The following is a 24,561-nucleotide window of genomic DNA, read 5'->3' on the forward strand; positions in this document are numbered from 1 at the left end:
ATCGGTGTTACAGTGAGGGGTGTGGGGTATATCGGTGTTACAGTGAGGGGTGTGGGGTATATGGGTGTTACAGTGAGGGGTGTGGGGTATATCAGTGTGTTACAGTGAGGGGTGTGGGGTATATCAGTGTGTTACAGTGAGGCGTGTGGGGTATATCAGTGTGTTACAGTGAGGGGTGTGGGGTATATCAGTGTGTTACAGTGAGGAGTGTGGTGTATATCGGTGTTACTGTGAGGGGTGTGGGGTATATCAGTGTTACAGTGAGGGGTGTGGGGTATATCGGTGTTACAGTGAGGGGTGTGGGGTATATCGGTGTTACAGTGAGGGGTGTGGGGTATATCGGTGTTACAGTGAGGGGTGTGGGGTATATCGGTGTTACAGTGAGGGGTGTGGGGTATATCGGTGTTACAGTGAGGGGTGTGGGGTATATCGGTGTTACAGTGAGGGGTGTGGGGTATATCGGTGTTACAGTGAGGGGTGTGGTGTGTATCGGTGTTACAGTGAGGGGTGTGGGGTATATCGGTGTTACAGTGAGGGGTGTGGTGTGTATCAGTGTTACAGTGAGGGGTGTGGGGTATATCGGTGTTACAGTGAGGGGTGTGGGGTATATCGGTGTTACAGTGAGGGGTGTGGGGTATATCGGTGTTACAGTGAGGGGTGTGGGGTATATCGGTGTTACAGTGAGGGGTGTGGGGTATATCGGTGTTACAGTGAGCGGTGTGGGGTATATCGGTGTTACAGTGAGGGGTGTGGGGTATATCGGTGTTACAGTGAGGGGTGTGGTGTGTATCAGTGTTACAGTGAGGGGTGTGGGGTATATCAGTGTTACAGTGAGGGGTGTGGGGTATATCGGTGTTACAGTGAGGGGTGTGGGGTATATGGGTGTTACAGTGAGGGGTGTGGAGTATATCAGTGTGTTACAGTGAGGGGTGTGGGGTATATCAGTGTGTTACAGTGAGGCGTGTGGGGTATATCAGTGTGTTACAGTGAGGGGTGTGGGGTATATCAGTGTGTTACAGTGAGGAGTGTGGTGTATATCGGTGTTACTGTGAGGGGTGTGGGGTATATCGGTGTTACAGTGAGGGGTGTGGGGTATATCGGTGTTACAGTGAGGGGTGTGGGGTATATCGGTGTTACAGTGAGGGGTGTGGGGTATATTGGTGTTACAGTGAGGGGTGTAGGGTATATCGGTGTTACAGTGAGGGGTGTGGGGTATATCGGTGTTACAGTGATGGGTGTGGGGTATATCAGTGTTACAGTGAGGGGTGTGGGGTATATCGGTGTTACAGTGAGTGGTGTGGGGTATATCGGTGTTACAGTGAGGGGTGTGGGGTATATCGGTGTTACAGTGAGGGGTGTGGGGTATATCAGTGTTACAGTGAGGGGTGTGGTGTGTATCAGTGTTACAGTGAGGGGTGTGGGGTATATCGGTGTTACAGTGAGGGGTGTGGGGTATATCGGTGTTACAGTGAGGGGTGTGGGGTATATCGGTGTTACAGTGAGGGGTGTGGTGTATATCGGTGTTACAGTGAGGGGTGTGGGGTATATCGGTGTTACAGTGAGGGGTGTGGGGTATATCGGTGTTACAGTGAGGTGTGTGGGGTATATCGGTGTTACAGTGAGGGATGTGGGGTATATCGGTGTTACAGTGAGGGGTGTGGGGTATATCGGTGTTACAGTGAGGGGTGTGGGGTATATCGGTGTTACAGTGAGGGGTGTGGTGTATATCGGTGTTACAGTGAGGGGTGTGGGGTATATCAGTGTTACAGTGAGGGGTGTGGGGTATATCGGTGTTACAGTGAGGGGTGTGGGATATATCGGTGTTACAGTGAGGGGTGTGGGGTATATCAGTGTGTTACAGTGAGACGTGCGGAGGGGTTCGCAGTAAGGCGTGTGTGCACTCTGATCCCTGGGCCTACCTGTCCGGGGACGGTAATGTGACATAGTGCGAGTCGGACCAGACATGACTGAGTCTGTAGCTGAGGAACTTGTCGTAAACGTGGGTGGTGAGTTCGCGGAGTTCGTCAGAGCCTGATGGGTGCGATCTCTCGCTCATCCTCCTGCAAACAAGATGGATGTCTCTTGGTTAGATCGTGGCCTGTAAACTAACCGTTGGGCAAATTCGTACACGGCAGATTCCGTTGCGGCCCAGCCTGCCTTTGAAGGAGCGATCCCAATTAGGCCCACTCCGCCCTGCTCTTGTCCCACAGCCCTGCCATTCATTTTCCATTTCAAGTATTTATCCACTTCTCTTTTGAACTTCACAACTGACCCTGTTGCGCATTCCGGCAGAGCTTTCCAGATCGTAACCAGTCGTTGTGTAAAATAAATTCTCCTCACCTTGGCCCTGGTTCTGCCATTTCCCTTCATCGGGGGTGTCCCGTGGTTGCCTTGACAATGGAAACAAAATGGCGCCCCCCCCCCCCTCCCTTTTGGCTGCATTGGGTATGGCCGAAATGGTGTGTCAGATACAGATGCAGTATAATGTGAGGTTATCCACTTTGGTGGCAAAAACAGGATGGCAGAATATTATCTGAATGGCGGCAGACTAGGAAAAGGGGAGGTGCAACGAGACCTGGGGGTCATGGTTCATCAGTCATTGAAAGTTGGCATGCAGGTACAGCAGGTAGTGGATCGACTGGGCCTGTATTCATTGGAGTTTAGAAGGATGAGAGGGGATCTCATAGAAACATATAAAGTTCTGGACAGGTTAGATGCGGGAAGAATGTTCCCGATGTTGGGGAAGTCCAGAACCAGGGGTCACAGTCTAAGGATAAGGGGTAAGCCATTTAGGACCGAGATGAGGAGGAACGTCTTCAATCAGAGAGTGGTGAACCTGTGGAATTCTCTACCGCAGAGAGTTGTTGAGGCCAGTTCGTTGGATATATTCAAGAGGGAGTTAGATGCGGCCCTTACGGCTAAAGGGATCAAGGGGTGTGGAGAGAAAGCAGGAAAGGGGTACTGAGGTGAATGATCAGCCATGATCTTATTGAATGGTGGTGCAGGCTAGAAGGGCCGAATGGCCTACTCCTGCACCTACTTTCTATGTTTCTATGTCAGGGTGTCAAACAGCCCAGAAGGCCCAAGGCCTAATCCCCCTCCTTTCCGCCACACCCCTCGTGCTCCCCCTGGGTGTCCTTGACAACCAATCACTGAAAGTTAACATGCAGGTACAGCAAACAATTAAGAAAGCAAATGGTATGTTGGTCTTTATTACAGGAGGATTTGAGTATAAGAGTAAAGACGTCTTACTGTAATTATACAGGGCCCTGGTGAGATTGTGTACAGTTTGGGTCTCCTGACCCAAGGAAGGATATACTTGCCATAGAGGGAGTGCAACGAAGGTTCACCAGACTGATTCCTGGGAAGGGGGGATTGTCCTATGAGGAGAGATTGAGTAGACCAGGCCGATATTCTTCGAAGAATGAGAGACGATCTCATTAAAACATACAACATTCTTACAGGGCTTGACAGGGTAGATGCAGGGAGGATGTTTCCCCCCGGGCTGGGGAGTCTAGAACCAGGGGTCACAGTCTCAGGATAAGGGGTCGGCCATTTAGGACATAGAAACATAGAAACATAGAAACATAGAAAATAGGTGCAGGAGCAGGCCATTCAGCCCTTCTAGCCTGCACCGCCATTCAATGAGTTCATGGCTGAACATGAAACTTCAGTACCCCCTTCCTGCTTTCTCGCCATAACCCTTGATCCCCCGAGTAGTAAGGACTTCATCTAACTCCCTTTTGAATATATTTAGTGAATTGGCCTCAACTACTTTCTGTGGTAGAGAATTCCACAGGTTCACCACTCTCTGGGTGAAGAAGTTTCTCCTCATCTCGGTCCTAAATGGCTTACCCCTTATCCTCAGACTGTGACCCCAGGTTATGGACTTCCCCAACATTGGGAACATTCTTTCTGCATCTAACCTGTCTAAACCCGTCAGAATTTTAAACGTTTCTATGAGGTCCCCTCTCATTCTTCTGCACTCCAGTGAATACAAGCCCAATTGATCCAATCTTTCTTGATAGGTCAGTCCCGCCATCCCGGGAATCAGTCTGGTGAACCTTCGCTGCACTCCCTCAATAGCAAGAATGTCCTTCCTCAAGTTAGGAGACCAAAACTGTACACAATACTCCAGGTGTGGCCTCACCAAGGCCCTGTACAACTGTAGCAACACCTCCCTGCCCCTGTATTCAAATCCCCTCGCTATGAAGGCCAACATGCCATTTGCTTTCTTAACCGCCTGCTGTACCTGCATGCCAACCTTCAATGACTGATGTACCATGACACCCAGGTCTCGTTGCACCTTCCCTTTTCCTAATCTGTCACCATTCAGATAATAGTCTGTCTCTCTGTTTTTACCACCAAAGTGGATAACCTCACATTTATCCACATTATACTTCATCTGCCATGCATTTGCCCACTCACCTAACCTATCCAAGTCACTCTGCAGCCTAATAGCATCCTCCTCGCAGCTCACACTGCCACCCAACTTAGTATCATCCGCAAATTTGGAGATACTGCATTTAATCCCCTCGTCTAAATCATTAATGTACAATGTAAACAGCTGGGGCCCCAGCACAGAACCTTGCGGCACTCCACTAGTCACTGCCTGCCATTCTGAAAAGTACCCGTTTACTCCTACTCTTTGCTTCCTGTCTGACAACCAGTTCTCAATCCACGTCAGCACACTACCCCCAATCCCATGTGCTTTAACTTTGCACATTAATCTCTTGTGTGGGACCTTGTCGAAAGCCTTCTGAAAGTCCAAATATACCACATCAACTGGTTCTCCTTTGTCCACTTTACTGGAAACATCCTCAAAAAATTCCAGAAGATTTGTCAAGCATGATTTCCCTTTCACAAATCCATGCTGACTTGGACCTATCATGTCACCATTTTCCAGATGCACTGCTATGACATCCTTAATAATTGATTCCATCATTTTACCCACTACTGAGGTCAGGCTGACCGGTCTATAATTCCCTGTTTTCTCTCTCCCTCCTTTTTTAAAAAGTGGGGTTACATTGGCTACCCTCCACTCCATAGGAACTGATCCAGAGTCAATGGAATGTTGGAAAATGACTGTCAATGCATCCGCTATTTCCAAGGCCACCTCCTTAAGTACTCTAGGATGCAGGCCATCAGGCCCTGGGGATTTATCTGCCTTCAATCCCATCAATTTCCCCAACACAATTTCCCGACTAATAAAGATTTCCCTCAGTTCCTCTTCCTTACTAGACCCTCTGACCCCTTTTATATCCGGAAGGTTGTTTGTATCCTCCTTAGTGAATACCGAACCAAAGTACTTGTTCAATTGATCCGCCATTTCTTTGCTCCCCGTTATGACTTCCCCTGATTCTGACTGCAGGGGACCTACGTTTGTCTTCACCAACCTTTTTCTCTTTACATACCTATAGAAACTTTTGCAATCCGCCTTAATGTTCCCTGCAAGCTTCTTCTCATACTCCATTTTCCCTGTCCTAATCAAACCCTTTGTCCTCCTCTGCTGAGTTCTAAATTTCTCCCAGTCCCCAGGTTCGCTGCTATTTCTGGCCAATTTGTATGCCACTTCCTTGGCTTTAATACTATCCCTGATTTCCCTAGATAGCCACGGTTGAGCCACCTTCCCCTTTTTATTTTTACGCCAGACAGGAATGTACAATTGTTGTACTTCATCCATGCGGTCTCTAAATGTCTGCCATTGCCCATCCACAGTCAACCCCCTAAGTATCATTCGCCAATCTATCCTAGCCAATTCACGCCTCATACCTTCAAAGTTACCCTTCTTTAAGTTCTGGACCATGGTCTCTGAAATTACTGTTTCATTCTCCATCCTAATGCAGAATTCCACCATATTATGGTCACTCTTCCCCAAGGGGCCTCGCACAATGAGATTGCTAATTAATCCTCTCTCATTACACAACACCCAGTCTAAGATGGCCTCCCCCCTAGTTGGTTCCTCAACATATTGGTCTAGAAAACCATCCCTTATGCACTCCAGGAAATCCTCCTCCACCGTATTGCTTCCAGTTTGGCTAGCCCAATCTATGTGCATATTAAAGTCACCCATTATAACTGCTACACCTTTATTGCATGCACCCCTAATTTCCTGTTTGATGCCCTCCCCAACATCCCTATTACTGTTTGGAGGTCTGTACACAACTCCTACTAACGTTTTTTGCCCTTTGGTGTTCTGCAGCTCTACCCATATAGATTCCACATCATCCAAGCTAATGTCTTTCCTAACTATTGCATTAATCTCCTCTTTAACCAGCAATGCTACCCCACCTCCTTTTCCTTTTATTCTATCCTTCCTGAATGTTGAATACCCCTGAATGTTGAGTTCCCAGCCCTGATCATCCTGGAGCCACGTCTCCGTAATCCCAATCACATCATATTTGTTAACATCTATTTGCACAATTAATTCATCCACCTTATTGCGGATACTCCTTGCATTAAGACACAAAGCCTTCAGGCTTGTTTTATTAACACCCTTTGTCCTTTTAGAATTTTGCTGTACAGTGGCCCTTTTTGTTCTTTGCCTTGGGTTTCTCTGCCCTACACTTTTCCTCATCTCCTTTCTGTCTTTTGCTTTTGGCTCCTTTTTGTTTCCCTCTGTCTCCCTGCATTGGTTCCCATCCCCCTGCCATATTAGTTTAAATCCTCCCCAACTGAGATGAGGAGAAATTTCTTCACTCAGAGGTGGTGAATCTTGAAACAGTACCCCAGTGAGAGTCAGTACCTCGTGAGAGGGAGGAGAGGAGAGGGGCAGGAGGGGAAATATTGAACAACACAAAGTGACCAGACCACAGGAAATGCACTGGGGGTCATTGATAGAGGGTTCGAACTTGAAAGCAGAGAGGTTATATTAAACTTGTGCAGAACCTTGGTTGGGCCGGACTTGGAGCACTGCGCACAATTCTGGTCTCCACATTTACAAAATGGATATAGGGGCACTGGATAAGGTGCAACAAAGATTTACCAGAACTGAGAGGTTTAAACTGCAGGTCGGACCTCTCTGGGACCTGACCGGGGAATTATCCGAACCACAGGAGGTCAACTGGTGACAACGACCTGGACGTGTTCTGCGCATGTGAAGCGCTAAAAGTCTACTGCGTCCACAATCACTCCGTTTATAAAAATCCTCAGGCCCAGCTTCGGCACCTCAGTCTGTCACCTCCCCTCCCCTCCCCTCCCCTCTCCCTTCCCCTCCCCTTCCCTCCCCTCCCCCTCCCCTCCCCTCCCCTCCCCCTCCCCCCCCTCCCCATCCCTCCCCTTCCCTCCCTTCCCCTCCCCTTCCCTCCCCTCCCCCTCCCCTCCCCTCCCCCCCCTCCCCATCCCTCCCCTCCCCTCCCCTCTCCCTTCCCCTCCCCTCCCCTCCCCTCCCCTCCCCCTCCCCATCCCTCCCCTTCCCTCCCCTCCCCTTCCCTTCCCACCCCTCCCCTTTCCTCTCCTCCCCTCCCCTTCCCTTCCCTCCCCTCCCCTCCCCCTCCCCCCTCCCCATCCCTCCCCTTCCCTCCCCTCCCCTTCCCTTCCCACCCCTCCCCTTCCCTCCCCTCCCCTCCCTTTCCCTTCCCTTCCCCAGCCCGCTTACCTCAATGAACACCAACAGCTCAAAAAAAACACATACATGCACACACAAAAAAAACTAGAAATCGGAGATAAAGTGGAGGAGAGACACCGATCCTTACCCACGATCCTACTCCCGGTGCCGGTCGGTGTGTAGACCGTGAGTAGAGCCTAACTGGTGGAAACATTGGTCTCCTGCTAGACCTGTGCAGGGTATTGGTGAGGCCACACCTGGAGTACTGCGTGCAGTTTTGGTCTCCGTATTTAAGGAAGGATATACTTGCATAGGAGGTAGTTCAGAGAAGGTTCACTCGGTTGATCCCGGGGATGAGGGGGTTGACTTATGAGGATAGGTTGAGGAGTTGGGCCTCTCCTCATTGGAGTTCAGAAGAATGAGAGGTGATCTTATCGAAACGTATAAGATTATGAGGGGGCTCGACAAGGTGGATGCAGAGAGGATGTTTCCACTGATGGGGGAGACTAGAACTAGGGGGCATGATCTTAGAATAAGGAGCCGCCCATTTAGAACTGAGATGAGGAGGAATGAGTGTAGTGAATAAGGCGGATGAGCTAGGAGCACAGGTAGACAGTTGGGAGTATGACATTATAGCCATTACAGAATCATGGCTGAAAGAGGGGCAGGTTTGGCAGATCAATATTCCTGGCTACAGGATTTTTAGACAAGACAGAGAGAGGGGGGTATAAAGACGGGGGGTGGGGGGGGTTGCGGTTCTGATTAAAGAAACTATTGCAGCAGTGAGGGGGGATGATATGTTAGAGGGATCATCAAATGAGGCCATATGGGTTGAATTGAAAAATAAAAAAGGGGCGATCACGCTGCTGGGCATGTATTATAGACCCCCAAACAGTGGGAGGGAGATAGAGGAGCAAATATGTCGGCAAATTGCTGTGAAGTCCAAAAACCACAGGGTAGTAACAGTAGGGGATTTTAACTATCCAAATATTGATTGGGACAAATTTAGTGTGAAGGGTATAGAGGGTGCGGAATTCTTGAAATGCATTCAAGAGAACTTTTTTAGTCAGTATGTAGCAAGCCCAACACGAGAGGGGGTGATCTTGGACTTAGTTTTGGGGGATGAAGCTGGGCAGGGTGAAGGGGTATTAGTGGGAGAGCACTTGGTGCCAGTGACCATAATTCAGTCAGATTCAAGTTGGTTATGGATAAGGACAAGAATAGGCCTGGAATAAAAGTTCCGAATTGGGGAAAAGCTAATTTTGCTAAGTTAAGGAGTGATTTGGCCACAGTGGGGACTGGAAACAGCTACTTGTGGGTAAATCCGTGTCGGAACAGTGGGAGGCATTCAAGGAGGAGATCCGGAAGGCTCAGACCAAACATGTGCCCTTAAAGAAAAAGGCTGGGAAAAAATAATTCTAGAGCCCCCTGGATGTCTAGTGACTTACAGGGGAGGATTAGGAAAAAAAAGGGACGCTTATGTCATATATCAACAGTTAAATACGATAGAATCTTTAGAAAGTTAAGAGGCAAAATTAAAAAGGATATTAGGAATGCTAAGAGAGAGCACGAGAAATTCTTGGCCAGTAAAATTAAGGAAAACCCTAAGATGTTCTATAAGTTTATTAAGAGTAAGAGGGTAACTAAAGAAAGGGCAGGGCCTATTAGAGACCATGAGGGTAATCTTTGTGTGGAGGTGGAAGATGTTGGTAAGGTTCTTAACGAATACTTTGCATCTGTTTTCACAAAGGAAAGGGGCAATGCAGATACTGCTATCGAGGAGGAGTGTGATATTCTGGGTGAAATAAATATAGTGAGAGAGGAAGTATTAAGGGGTTTAGCAGCTTTGAAAGTAGATAAGTCTCCAGGCCCGGGTGAAATGCATCCCAGACTGTTGAGCGAAGTAAAAGAGGAAATAGCAGAGGCCTTGACCATCATTTTCCAGTCCTCTTTGGATCTGGGCATGGTGCCGGAGGATTGGAGGACTGCTAATGTAGTACCCTTGTTTAAGAAGGGAGAAAGGGATAGGCCCAGTAATTACAGGCCTGTCAGCCTAACCTCAGTGGTGGGAAAATTATTGGAAAAAATCCTGAAAGACAGGATAAATCTACATTTGGAAAGGCAAGGATTAATTAGGGACAGTCAGCACGGATTTGTTAAGGGAAGATCGTATCAGACTAACCTGATTGAATTTTTTGAGGAGGTAGCCAAGAGGGTCGATGAGGGTAGTGCGTACGATGTAGTATATATGGACTTTAGCAAAGCTTTTGATAAGGTCCCACATGGTAGACTGGTCATGAAGGTAAAAGCCCATGGGATCCAGGGCAAAGTGGCAAGTTGGATCCAAAATTGCCTTGGAGGTAGGAAGCAAAGGGTAATGATTGATGGATGTTTTTGTGACTGGAAGGATGTTTCCAGTGGGGTTCCGCAGGGCTCAGTGCTGGGACCCTTGCTTTTTGTGGTATATATCAACGATTTAGATTTGAATATATGGAGTATGATTAAGAAGTTTGCAGACGACACTAAAATTGTCTGTGTGGTTGATAATGAAGAGGAAAGTCATGGGCTGCAGGAGGATATCAATCTACTGGTCAGGTGGGCAGAGCAGTGGCAAATGGAATTTAATTCAGAGAAGTGTGAGGTAATGCACTTTGGGAGGGCTAATAAGGAAAGGGTGTACACATTAAGCGGTAGGCCATGGAGTGCTTGGACCCTGGAGTGCTTGTCCACAGATCCCTGAAAGTAGCAGGCCAGGTTGATAAGGTGGTTAAGAAGGCATACGGAATGCTTGCCTTTATTGGCCGAGGCATAGAATATAAGAGCAGGGAGGTTATGCTTAAATTGTATAATACTTTGGTTAGGCCACAGCTGGAGTATTGCGTGCAGTTCTGGTCGCCGTATTATAGGAAAGACGTGATTACACTAGAGAGGGTGCAGAGGAGGTTTACTAGGATGCTGCCTGGAATGGAGAATCATAGTTTTGAGGACAGATTGGATAGGCTGGGTTTGTTCTCATTGGAACAGAGGAGGTTGAGAGGAGACCTCATTGAGGTGTACAAAATATTGAGGGGCCTGGACATAATGGATAGTAAGGGTCTATTTCCATTGGTGGAGAGGTCTATTATGAGGGGGCATGGTTTTAAGGTGGTTGGTGGAAGGTTTAGAGGGGATTTGAGGGGGGGCTTCTTTACGCAGAGGGGATCTGGAACTCGCTGCCTGGAAGAGTGGTGGATGCAGAAACCCTCACCACTTTTAAGAGATGGTTGGATGGGCACTTAAAGTGCAGTAACCTGCAGGGTTACGGACCGAGAGCTGGTAATTGGGATTAGACTGGATGACCTTTTGTTGGCCGGTGCAGATATAATGGTAAGTGCTGCAGGGAATAGAATACGGCCAGGATGATCTCCTGGACTAGTGTCGATCGCCTGGATGGGTCGGAGAGGAATTTTCCCAGATTTTTTCTCCCTAACTTGGCCTGGGTTTTGTTATGTATTAATGCTTGGGGGGGTCACCCGTCACCAGAGGGCGCCGCGGTCGGAGGTCATCGGGCTGTACGCATGTGGCGTGTGTGCTTGGTCACCTGTATATAAGAGGGGTGTCTTCGTCACGCAGGCACTCTTGGGCTGGAATAAAGATGGTTTAGGTTTGCACCTGAGTGAGTTTACAGTAACCAGACTCTTGAGTCATTACAGGTTTTTATCTGGTTTTTGCCTCTCCCAGGAGATCACATGGCTCTGGTTGGGGTGGAGTGTAGAATGTTTCGGTGTAAGGGGTGTCGCGGTGGTGTGGGGCGGACTGGTTGGGCCGGGTGCTCTTTACCTGTCCGCCATTGTTCGTGGGTTTATATGTAACCTTCAGGGCTGCTGACCGAGGGCCGTGCGGCTCTTTGCCGGCCGGCCCGGACACGGTGGGCCGGAATGGCCTCCTTCTGCGCTGTAAATTTCTATGTTTCTATGTTTCTAATTTCGTCTCTCAGAGGGTTGTAAATCTGTGGAATTCTCTGCCCCAGAGAGCTGTGGAGGCTGGGTCACTGAATATATTTAAGGCGGAGATAGACAGATTTTTGCGCGATAAGGGAGTGAAGGGTTATGGGGAGCGGGCGGGGAAGTGGAGCTGAGTCCATGATCAGATCAGCCATGATCGTATTGAATGGCGGAGCAGGCTCGAGGGTTCAAATGGCCGAGTCCTGCTCCTATTTCTTACGTTCTTATGTGCAGACGTACCTATATACACGAATGTACCAATATATAGAAGTACCTATATACATTAATGTACTATATACACTAATGTACCGATATACAGAAGTACCTATATACATTAATGTACCTATATACACTAATGTACCGATATACAGAAGTACCTATATACATTAATGTACCTATATACACTAATGTACCTATATACACTAATGTACCGATATACAGAAGTACCTATATATATTAATGTACCTATATACACTAATGTACCGATATACAGAAGTACCTATATACATTAATGTACCTATATACACTAATGTACCTATATACACTAACGTACCGATATACAGAAGTACCTATATACATTAATGTACCTATATACACTAATGTACTGATATACAGAAGTACCTATATACATTAATGTACCTATATACACTAATGTACCGATATACAGAAGTACCTATAAACACTAATGTACCAATATACAGAAGTACCTATATACATTAATGTACCTATATACACTAATGTACCGATATACAGAAGTACCTATAAACACTAATGTACCAATATACAGAAGTACCTATATACACTAATGTACCGATATACAGAAGTACCTATAAACACTAATGTACCAATATACAGAAGTACCTATATACATTAATGTACCTATATACACTAATGTACCGATATACAGAAGTACCTATAAACACTAATGTACCGATATACAGAAGTACCTATATACATTAATGTACCTGTATACTTTCATTGTTGAATATACCGGTCTATGTTTTCATACTCAGGATCAGAATCATATATGTCATGTCGTGACCATGAACAAACAGAACTATCGACCCATGTGGATCAGTTTGCCCCAGACCCAGCAGGCCCCGAACCCGGCCTTGGCGGGGAGCATAAACGTCGGCACGGACTAGCGGGGCCGAACGGCCTGTGTGTGCGGTGTAATATATATTGCTCCAACCAGTGGGTTACTGTGGCACTCCAGCCGGTGCTGTTTATGAGAATAGATAGTCCAGGTCACCTGACAGGGCTTCCTAAAGTTATCAGCCATCTTAGAGCCTGTGTGTTTGTGATGTCGTACTGAAAGTATAACATTTGGCGACGAGGACGGGATAACCGGATAACATTTTCGGTAAGAGACAACGAGCGAGGCCAACCTGGTGTTGTCGGTGATCGCCTTCTCGTTGAGGTACTTGCTGAGCATGGTCTTGAGGTCATTCCAGTACAGGACGTCCTCCGCATCGGGGCTCGTTTTCTGCCAATCATAATCCTCCTCATTGCTGATGGCCACGCACTCTGGATTGAGTTCCATGCAGGACTTGCAGGCCTTGCGAGTGCTGACATATCCCAGGAGGAAAGCTGCGTGGGGTAAAAGAGAGAGTGACAGAAAATCAAAGCAGGGTAGAGAAAGCTCCAGGGTTCCCTGTCTGACCCGGACTGTTCGCAACCCTTGGTGTCATATATGACCCTGAAATGAGCTTCCGACCACATGTCCGCACCATAACTAAAACCGCCTATTTCCACCTCCCTCACATCGCCCGTCTCCGCCCCTGCCTCAGCTCACCCGCTGCTGAAACCCTCATCCGTGCCTTTGTTACCTCCAGACTCTCTGAAACTCTCAGAGCCTCCCTGATAAAGTGCAACATCCCCACCGACACCTGGGGAGTCCCTGGGCCAAAGACCAGTCCGCCCTAAGTGGAGGAAGTGCATCCGGGAGGGCGCTGAGCACCTCGAGTCTCGTCGCCGAGAGCGTGCAGAAAGCAAGCGCAGGCAGCGGAAGGAGCATGCGGCAAACCAGTCCCACCCTCCCCTTCCCTCAACCACTGTCTGTCCCACCTGTGACAGAGACTGTAATTCCCGTATTGGACTGTTCAGTCACCTGAGAACTCACTTTTAGAGTGGAAGCAAGTCTTCCTCGATTCCGAGGGACTGCCTATGGTGATGATGACCTCTAGGCTTGACTATTCCAACGCACTCCTGGCCGGCCTCACACGTTCTACCCCACGGTATGGAGAGAAAGCAGGAAAGGGGTACTGAGGTGAATGATCAGCCATCATCATTTTGAATGGTGGTGCAGGCTCGAAGGGCCGAATGGCCTACTCCTGCACCTATTTTCTATGTTTCTATGTTTCTACGTAAACTAGAGGTGATCCAAAACTCGGCTGCCCCGAGTCCTAACTCGCACCGAGTCCCGCTCACCCATCACCCCCTGTGCTCGCTGCCCCGTGTCCTAACTCGCACCGAGTCAAACTCACCCATCACCCCCTGTGCTCGCTGCCCCGTGTCCTAACTCGCACCGGGTCCTGCTCACCCATCACCCCCTGTGCACGCTGCCCCGTGTCCTAACTCGCACCGAGTCCCGCTCACCCATCATCCTCTGTGCTCGCTGCCCCGTGTCCTAACTTGCACCGGGTCCTGCTCACCCATCACCCCCTGTGCACGCTGCCCCGTGTCCTAACTCACACCGAGTCCTGCTCACCCATCACCCCCTGTGCAAGCTGCCCCGTGTCCTAACTCACACCGAGTCCCGCTCACCCATCACCCCCTGTGCTCGCTGCCCCGTGTCCTAACTCGCACCGAGTCCTGCTCACCCATCACCCCTTGTGCTCACTGACCCCGTGTCCTAACTCGCACCGAGTCCCGCTCACCCATCACCCCCTGTGCTCGCTGACCGACATTGGCTCCCGGGTAAGCAACGCCTCGATTTCAAAATTCTCATCCTTGTGTTCAAATCCCTCCATGGCCCTCGCCCCCTCCCTATCTCTGTAATCTCCTCCAGCCCCACAACCCCCCCGAGATGTCTGCGCTCCGTAAATTCTGCCCTCTTGAGCTTCGCTGATTATAATCGATCAACCATGTTGTTTTGAGGGATCAATATTGGCCACAGGACACCGGGGAGAACTCCCCCTGCTCTTCTTTGGAGTATTGGCCGTGGGAAGTTTTACACCCACCCGAGAGGGCAGACGGGGCCTCGGTTTAGCGTCTCATCCGAAAGACGGCACCTCCGGCAGTGCGGCGCTCCCTCGGTATTGGTGCTGGCAGTCTCGGCCTAGATTATGCGCTCAAGTCTCTGGAGTGGGGCTCGAACCCATGAGGCCCATGAGGCGCGAGAGAGACAATGCTACTGCCCGAGCCATAGCTGGCGCCAATGAAGGGCGGCCATTTTTGTAACGGCGGGGAAAACGCGGAGAACTAGCCGCTCCCGTCAAAGAGCGGCAACTGGGCGAAGGTTGCTGAGGCTCGCGGACAAGAGCCCCCGGTCAGGCAAGGGATATCTCAGTCACGGAAAGGCACAACATAGAATCAAAGGAAAATTACCGGTACAGAAGGAGGCCATTTCGGCCCATCGTGTCCGTGCCGGCCGACAAAGAGCCACCCGGCCTAATCCCACTTTCCCGCTCTCGGTCCGTAGCCCTGCAGGTTACGGCACTTCAGGCGCACATCCAAGTACTTTTTAAATGTGGTGAGGGTTTCTGCCTCTACCACCCTTTCAGGCCGTGAGTTCCAGACCCCCACCACCCTCTGGGTGAAGACATTTCCCCTCAAATCCCCTCTAAACCTCCCCCCAATTACTTTCAATCTATGCCCCCTGGTTGTTGACCCCTCTGCTAAGGGAAACAGGTCCTTCCTACCCACTCTATCCAGGCCCCTCATAATTTTATACACCTCAATAAGGTCTCCCCTCAGCCTCCTCTGTTCCAAAGTAAACAACCCCAGTCTATCCAATCTTCCCTCACAGTTAAAATTCTCCAGTCCCGGCAACATCCTGGTAAATCTCCTCTGCACCCGCTCCAGTGCGATCACATCTTTCCTGTAATGTGGTGACCAGAACTGCACGCAGTACTCCAGCTGTGGCCTAATCAGTGTTTTATACAGTTCAAGCATAACCTCCCTACTCTTGTATGCTATGCCTCGGCTAATAAAGGCAAGTATCCCGTATGCCTTCTTAACCACCTTCTCTACCTGGCCTGCTACCTTCAGGGATCTGTGGACCTGCGCTCCCAGGTCCCTGTGTTCCTCTACACTTCTCAGTGTCCTCCCATTTAATGTGTGTTCCCCTTGCCGTGTTAGCCCCTCCCCAAATGCATTACCTCACACTTCTCCGGATTAAGAGCCATTTGCCGCTGCTCTGCCCCCACCCGACCAGTTCATCGACACCTTCCTGGAGCTTGCCTCCGCAGCGTCAACCACACGGCCAACTTTTTGCTCCGTCTGCAAACTTCTCCATTGTGGCCCCTGTACGGGCCGGTGGGGCCACATGGGCCTGCTCCTGCTTCCTAAACCGGGACCGAGGGGAGGGGAGAGGAGGGCCCTGACCACTTACCGACAACGAGTAGCAGCAGGGAGATCAGCACCAGGTAGACCACAGCCTTCTTCTTGTTCTTGGGCTTCCTCATGACCAGGGCCACCATCTCGCTCCTGACTGAAGGCCCGTCCATCTCCTCCTCTGCCAATTTCACCTCCATGCTGTCCGTTTCCCCGTCATCCAACGGCTGCCGCTTGTAGAATGTGTAGGAGTCGTATTTCTCGCCCTGCCGGACGCAAGCATTTAACTCGGTCAAATGTCCCGAGGCGCTTCACAGGAGCGACTGTCAAACAGCGTTTAACACCGAGCTACGTAAGGAGGTATTAGGGCAGGTGATCAAAATTCCTGGTCAAAAAGGTAGGTTTTAAGGAAGGTCTTAACTCTGCGTGACCCTGGTGTCATGTTTTGACCCTGAAATGAGCTTTCTACATATCCGCAGCATGATTAAGACCCGCCTATTTCCACCTCGCCCGTCTCCGCTCCTGCCTCAGCTCATCCGCTGCTGAAACCCTCATCCGTGCCTTTGTTACCTCCAGCCTTGACTGCTCCAACGCACTCCTGGCCGGCCTCCCACATTCTACCCCACGTAAGCTAGAGGCGATCCAAAACTCGGCAGTCTTAATTCGCAACAAGTCCCGCTCACCCATCACCCCCCCTGTGCTCGCTGACCCCGTGTCCTAACTCGCAACGAGTCCCGCTCACCCATCACCCCCTGTGCACGCTGCCCCCGTGTCCTAACTCGCACCGAGTCCCGCTCACCCATCACCCCCTGTGCTCACTGCCCCCGTGTCCGAACTGGCACCGAGTCCCGCTCACCCATCACCCCCTGTGCTCGCTGCCCCGTGTCCTAACTCGCACCGAGTCCCGCTCACCTATCACCCCCTGTGCTCGCTGACCCGTGTCCTAACTCGCACCGAGTCCCGCTCACCCATCACCCCCTGTGCTCGCTGACCCGTGTCCTAACTCGCACCGAGTCCCGCTCACCCATCACCCCCTGTGCTCGCTGACCCCGTGTCCTAACTCGCACCGAGTCCCGCTCACCCATCACCCACTGTGCTCGCTGCCCCGTGTCCTAACTCGTACCGAGTCCCGCTCACCCATCACCCCCTGTGCTCGCTGCCCCGTGTCCTAACTCGTACTGAGTCCCGCTCACCCATCACCCCCTGTGCTCGCTGCCCTGTGTCCTAATTGGGAGTCCCTGGTTAAAGACCGCCCTAAGAGGAGGAAGTGCATCCGGGAGGGTGCTGAGCACCTCGAGTCTCATCGCCGAGAGCGTGCAGAAATCTAGCGCAGGCAGCGGAAGGAGCGTGCGGCAAACCAGTCCCACCCTCCCTTTCCCTGAACCACTGTCTGTCCCACCTGTGACAGGAACTGTAATTCCCGTATTGGACTATTCAGTCACCTAAGGACTCATTTTAAGAGTGGAAGCAAGTCTTCCTCGATTCCGACAGCCTGCCTATGATTTAGATGAAGGAATTGAGTGTAATATCTCCAAGTTTGCAGATGACACTAAACTGGGTGGCAGTGTAAGCTGTGAAGAGGATGCTAAGAGGCTGCAGGGTGACTTGGACAGGTTAGGTGAGTGGGCAAATACATGGCAGATACAGTATAATGTGGATAAATGTGAGGTTATCCACTTTGGGGGCAAAAACACGAAGACAGAATATTATCTGAATGGCGGCAGATTAGGAAAAGGGGAGGTGCAACGAGACCTGGGTGTCATGGTACATCAGTCATTGAAAGTTGGCATGCAGGTACAGCAGGCGGTGAAGAAGGCAAATGGCATGTTGGCCTTCATAGCGAGGGGATTTGAGTGTAGGAGCAGGGAGGTCTTACTGCAGTTGTACAGGGCCTTGGTGAGGCCTCACCTGGAATATTGTGTTCAGTTTTAGAAACATAGAAAATAGGTGCAGGAGTAGGCCATTCAGCCCTTCTAGCCTGCACCGCCATTCAATGAGTTCATGGCTGAACATGAAACTTCAGTACCCCATTCCTGCTTTCTCGCCATAACCCTTGATCCCCCGAGTAGTAAGGACTTCATCTAACTCCCTTTTGAATATATTTAGTGAATTGGCCTCAACTACTTTCTGTGGTAGAGAATTCCACAGGTTCACCACTCTCTGGGTGAAGAAGTTTCTCCTCATCTCGGTCCTAAATGGCTTACCCCTTATCCTTAGACTGTGACCCCTGGTTCTGGACTTCCCCAACATTGGGAACATTCTTCCTGCATCTAACCTGTCTAAACCCGTCAGAATTTTAAACGTTTCTATGAGGTCCCCTCTCATTCTTCTGAACACCAGTGAATACAAGCCCAGTTGATCCAGTCTTTCTTGATAGGTCAGTCCCGCCATCCCGGGAATCAGTCTGGTGAATCTTCGCTGCACTCCCTCAATAGCAAGAATGTCCTTCCTCAAGTTAGGAGACCAAAACTGTACACAATACTCCAGGTGTGGCCTCACCAAGGACCTATACAACTGTAGCAACACCTCCCTGCCCCTGTATTCAAATCCCCTCGCTATGAAGGCCAACATGCCATTTGCTTTCTTAACCGCCTGCTGTACCTGCATGCTAACCTTCAATGACTGATGTACCATGACACCCAGGTCTCGTTGCACCTCCCCTTTTCCTAATCTGTCACCATTCAGATAATAGTCTGTCTCTCTGTTTTTACCACCAAAGTGGATAACCTCACATTTATCCACATTATACTTCATCTGCCATGCATTTGCCCACTCACCTAACCTATCCAAGTCACTCTGCAGCCTAATAGCATCCTCCTCGCAGCTCACACTGCCACCCAACTTAGTGTCATCCGCAAATTTGGAGATATTGCATTTAATCCCCTCGTCTAAATCATTAATGTACAATGTAAACAGCTGGGGCCCCAGCACAGAACCTTGCGGCACTCCACTAGTCACTGCCTGCCATTCTGAAAAGTACCCGTTTACTCCTACTCTTTGCTTCCTGTCTGACAACCAGTTCTCAATCCACGTCAGCACACTACCCCCAATCCCATGTGCTTTAACTTTGCACATTAATCTCTTGTGTGGGACCTTGTCTAAAGCCTTCTGAAAGTCCAAATATACCACATCAACTGGTTCTCCTTTGTCCACTTTACTGGAAACATCCTAATCTGAGGAAGGACGTTCTTGCTATTGAGGGAGTGCAGCGAAGGTTCACCAGACTGATTCCCGGGATGGCAGGACTAACATATGAGGAGAGACTGGATCGACTGGGCCTTTATACACTGGAGTTTAGAAGGATGAAAGGGGATCTCATAGAAACATATAAGATTCTGACGGGACGGAACAGGTTAGATGCGGGTAGAATGTTCCCGATGTTGAGGAAGTCCAGAACCAGGGGACACAGTCTTAGGATAAGGGGTAGGCCATTTAGGACTGAAATGAGGAGAAACTTCTTCACTCAGAGAGTTGTTAACCTGTGGAATTCCCTGCCGCAGAGAGTTGTTGAGGCCAGTTCGTTAGATATATTCAAGAGGGAGTTAGATGTGGCCCTTACAGCTAAAGGGATCAAGGGGTATGGAGAGAAAGCAGGAAAGGGGTACTGAGGTGAATGATCAGCCACGATCTTATTGAATGGTGGTGCAGGCTCGAAGGGCCGAATGACCTACTCCTGCACCTATTTTCTATGTTTCTCTATGTTTCTATGATGATGAACCCGCACCGAGTCCCGCTCACCCATCAACCCCCGTGCTCGCTGCCCCGTGTCCTAACTCGCACCGAGTCCCGCTCACCCATCACCTCCTGTGCTCGCTGCCCCGTGTCCTAACTCGCACCGAATCCCGCTCACCCATCACCCCCTGTGCTCGCTGCCCCGTGTCCTAACTCACACCGAGTCCTGCTCACCCATCACCCCCTGTGCTCGCTGCCCTGTGTCCTAACTCGCACCGAATCCCGCTCACCCATCACCCCCTGTGCTCGCTGCCCCGTGTCCTAACTCGTACCGAGTCCCGCTCACCCATCACCCCCTGTGCTCGCTGCCCCGTGTCCTAACTCGCACCAAGTCCCACTCACCCATCACCCCCTGTGCTCGCTGCCCCGTGTCCTAACTCTCACCGAGTCCCGCTCACCCATCACCCTCTGTGCTCGCTGACCGAAATTGGCTCCCGGTTAAGCAACGCCCCGATTTAAAAATTCCCATCCTTGTTTACAAATCCCTCCATGGCCCTCGCCCCCTCCCTATCTCTGTAATCTCCTCCAGCCCCACAACCCCCCGAGATGTCTGCACTCCTCTAATTCTGCCCTCTTGAGCATCCCTGACTATAATCGCTCCACCATCGGTGGCCGTGCCTTCTGTAGCCTGGGCCCCAAGCTCTGAAACTCCCTCCCTAAACCTCTCTACCTCTCTTTCCTGCTTCAAGACGCTCCTTAAAACCGACCTCTTTGACCAAGCTTTTGGTCACCTGCGCTAACTTCTACTTATGCGGCTCGGTGTCAAATTGCTATCACATAACACTCCTGGAACGTTTCACTACGTTAAAGGCGCTATATAAATACAAGTTGTTGTTGTTTCCAAACGGGATTTGACACCGTGCCACGTAAAGAAATATTAGCGCAGGTGATCAAAATTCAGTCAAAGAGCTAGGTTTTAAGGAACGTATTAAAGGAGAAGAGACCGGGGAGAGGTTCAGGCAGGGAGTTCCAGAGCTCAGGACCCAGGCTGCTGAAGGCACGGCCACCAATGGTGGAGCGATTAAAATCGGGGAGTGCATAGTTTGCAAAAGGTTGTAGGAGGTTACAGAGATAGGGAGGGGGTGAGGGCCACGGGGGCATCGGAACACGAGGATGGAGAATTTTAAAATCGAGGCGTTGCCGGACCGGGAGTCAATGTAGGTCAGCGAGCCCAGGAGGTTGAGGGTGGGGGTGGGGGAGGGGCGGGGGGAGGTGATTGGGTGAAATGGGACAGATTGAGATGCGGAGCGGCAAAGTTTGGGATGAGCTGAAGTTGACGGAGCGTGGAAGGTTGGTGGCCGGCCAGGAGAACATTGGGATAGTCATGTCTGGAGGTAACAAAGGCTGAGGTAGGGGTTTCAGCAGGATTTGAGCTGAGGTGGGGGGGCGGGGGGGGAGTGGGGGCGGAGACGGGTGAATAATACAGAGGTGGAAGCAGGCGGTCTTTGCGATGGAGAGGATATGGGGTCGGGATTGAAGAGGGCGCCACGGAATTCGGACAAGGAAGGTCCCAGATTGGATCGATGGTGGGACCTCAATTGATCTCAGTACCTCCCCACCGCCCCCTCCACCGAGCAGTAGAGAAGAGGAATTTAACCAGTATTCCCGCCCCGCCCCCCCTCCTCCCCCGCCCCCCACCCGGTTAGAGCAAAGATCAGACGCGACGGCGATTCCTCCCACAGTCGAATAGCCCGGGCGTGAAGAATGGCCAACGGTGGGCGCGAGCCTGTGCGCGCCGAACGCCAGCGGGAGCCAAAGGTGTCGAGGTTAGGATCTTACCACAGTCGATAGCACAGATCTGAACGATTCCATTCTCCTCGGTCTCCCAGACTCCGTGTGACCCTGGACAGATAGAAGGCGGTAATTACTGCGGGCTGAGCATTTCTAGTCGCGCCAGAGACTCGGGCACATTACCCGGGCCGACGCTCCCCTGTGCCAGCGCTGCCCTGTCAGAGGTGCCGCCTTTCGGATGAGACGCAAACACGCCTGTTCTCTCAGGCGGATGCAACAGATGCCACGGCCACTAAGAACAGGAAGGCCAATGGAATCTTGGCCTTTATTGCAAAGGGGATGGAGTATAAAAGCAGGGAAGTCTTGCTACAGCTGTACAGGGTCTTGGTGAGGCCACACCTGGAGTACTGCGTGCAGTTTTGGTCTCCGTATTTACGAAAGGATATACTTGCTGTGGAGGCAGTTCAGAGAAGGTTCACTGGGTTGATCCCGGGGATGAGGGGTGTTGACTTATGAGGAAAGGTTGAGTAGGTTGGGCCTCTACTCATTGGAATTCAGAAGAATGGGAGGTGATCTTATCAAAACGTATAAGATTATGAGGGGGCTTGACAAGGTGGATGCAGAGAGGATGTTTCCACTGATGGGGGAGAATAGAACTAGGGGGCATGATCTTAGAATAAGGGGCCGCCCATTTAAAACTGAGATGAGGAGAAATTTCTTCTCTCAGGGGGTTGTAAATCTGTGGAATTCACTGCCTCAGAGAGCTGTGGAAGCCGGGACATTGAATACATTTAAGAGAGAAATAGACAGTTTCTTAAACGATGAGAGGATAAGGGGAGCGGGCGGGGAAGTGGAGCTGAGTCCATGATCGGATCAGCCCTGATCGTATTGAATGGCCTCACCTGGGCCATGGTGATATAAATACAGGTCTTTCTTTAGCCAATCGGGACTCCGACACTTTCGAAGCTGGTTTTCTACTTCGGTTGAAAGCCACTCGCCATCTCTTGCCTGAGACGAGGCAGGTCACAATTCGCAGTTGGCAGGAGCAGTGGCCTCGCCCAGCGCTGGGCCCCCTCTGATACTGCGCGTTGGAGGGAGGGGATATCTTTCTCTGTCCCTGCGACTTTGTTATCAGTTCCCGCAATGGACCCCGCGGCCACTATTTCGAACAAGAGCAGGGGAGTTCTCCCCGGTGCGCTGCAGGCCAGTATCTATCCCTCAAACAACGTCACCGCCAAAGTTGGTCAGCGGCTCAATCGCTCCCAGCAAACACTGTTCCGTTCCTCCCCCTGTCCTCGGTCATTGGCTTACATAAAGCAAGCGTTGGAATAGACGAGTCTGGAGGTATGGCTCCTGTCCAAAGGCTTGGCGGCGTCGCTGATGTGGCCGGGCACTGCCCCGGCAGGCAGAATGTTCTGCAACATTCCGCACACCCTCACAATCGACAACAACAGCGTCTCGCAAAGAAGGACAGGCTTGCATTTCTGTGGCGCCTTGTACGACCACGGGCCGTCCCACAGCGCTTTACAGCCAACCAAGCACCTTTGAGGTGTGGTACATCGCGCCTTTAACGTAATAAAACGCGTCCAAGGCCCTTCACGGGGGTGTAATCAGGCCAAATTTGACACCCCGAGCCACGTAAAGAGTTATTCGGGGCAGGTTACCAGAAGCTGGGTCGAAATGGTCGGTTTTAAGGAACGTCTTAAAAGGAGGGGAGACAGGCGGAGAGTTTTAGGGAGGGAGTTCCAGAGCTTGGGGCCCAGGCAACAGAAGGCACGGCCACCGATGGTGGAGCGATTATAATCAGGGATGGTCAAGAGGGCAGAATTAGAGGAGGGCAGAGATCTTGGGGGGGTTGTGGGGCCGGAGGAGATTACAGAGATGGGGAGGGGGTGAGGGCCACGGAGGGATTTGAACACAAGGAGAATTTTCAAATTGAACCCAATTATTTTCTCCTGTTGTAAGAGCAGGAGTTTCTGGTATAGGGAATTGGTGAGTTCACAATCTCTGGCCATAGTCTTGGCACCGATCTATGGGGTAATGCCCCAGGGGCACCAGCTTGTGCGGGGAGGGGGAGGCCCACTCATCGTAGCTGAGAGAGCGCCGCACTGTCGGAGGGGCGGTACTGAGGGAGCGCCGCACTGTCGGAGGGGCGGTACTGAGGGAGCGCCGCACTGTCGGAGGGGCAGTACTGAGGGAGCGCCGCACTGTCGGAGGGGCAGTACTGAGGGAGCGCCGCACTGTCGGAGGGGCGGTACTGAGGGAGCGCCGCACTGTCGGAGGGGCGGTACTGAGGGAGCGCCGCACTGTCGGAGGGGCGGTACTGAGGGAGCGCCGCACTGTCGGAGGGGCGGTACTGAGGGAGCGCCGCACTGTCGGAGGGGCGGTACTGAGGGAGCGCCGCACTGTCAGAGGGGCAGTACTGAGGGAGCGCCGCACTGTCGGAGGGGCAGTACTGAGGGAGCGCCGCACTGTCGGAGGGGCAGTACTGAGGGAGCGCCGCACTGTCGGAGGGGCAGTACTGAGGGAGCGCCGCACTGTCGGAGGGACAGTGCTGAGGGAGCCCTGCACTGTCGGAGGGGCAGTACTGCGGGAGCGCCGCACTGTCAGAGGGGCAGTACTGAGGGAGCGCCGCACTGTCGGAGGGACAGTACTGAGGGAGCGCCGCACTGTCGGAGGGGCAGTGCTGAGGGAGCGCCGCACTGTCGGAGGAGCAGTGCTGAGGGAGCCCTGCACTGTCGGAGGGGCAGTACTGCGGGAGCGCCGCACTGTCGGAGGGGCAGTACTGAGGGAGCGCCGCACTGTCGGAGGCGTCCTCTTTCGGATGAGACGCGAGGCACTATCTCGGGTGGACGTAAAAGATCCCACAGCCACTATTTGGAAGAAGAGCAGGGGGAGTTCTCCACGGTGTCCTGGGGGCCCAATATTTATCCTTCAATCAAAAAAAACAATCAAGTCGGTTATTTATATCAATGCTGTGGGAGCTTGCTGTGCGCAAATTGCCTGCCGCATTTCCTACGTGACTACACTCCAAAAACGAGCTTCTTTGGCTGTAAAGCGCTTTTGGGCTTC

At 51.2% G+C, this 24,561-nt stretch overlaps 1 protein-coding gene across 2 annotated transcripts in view; it reads right to left on the reverse strand.

Annotated features, from left to right (window-relative positions):
• The window catches only part of tfr2 (transferrin receptor 2), a 75,704-nt gene that overhangs the window by 39,454 nt on the left and 11,689 nt on the right, over positions 1 to 24,561 (reverse strand). For both annotated transcript variants that reach the window (XM_070863496.1, XM_070863497.1), the window contains exons 2-5: positions 21,538 to 21,600; positions 16,085 to 16,292; positions 12,918 to 13,119; positions 1,920 to 2,060 (exon numbers count right to left, since the gene is read on the reverse strand). In XM_070863496.1, the coding sequence (XP_070719597.1) occupies positions 1,920 to 2,060; positions 12,918 to 13,119; positions 16,085 to 16,292; positions 21,538 to 21,570 (584 nt within the window). In that variant the 5' untranslated portion in view covers positions 21,571 to 21,600. The remainder of the gene's footprint in view (positions 1 to 1,919; positions 2,061 to 12,917; positions 13,120 to 16,084; positions 16,293 to 21,537; positions 21,601 to 24,561) is intronic.

Source organism: Pristiophorus japonicus, chromosome 20 (genome assembly GCF_044704955.1).
Source record: "Pristiophorus japonicus isolate sPriJap1 chromosome 20, sPriJap1.hap1, whole genome shotgun sequence".
In the NCBI taxonomy this organism is placed as follows: Eukaryota; Metazoa; Chordata; class Chondrichthyes; family Pristiophoridae; genus Pristiophorus; species Pristiophorus japonicus.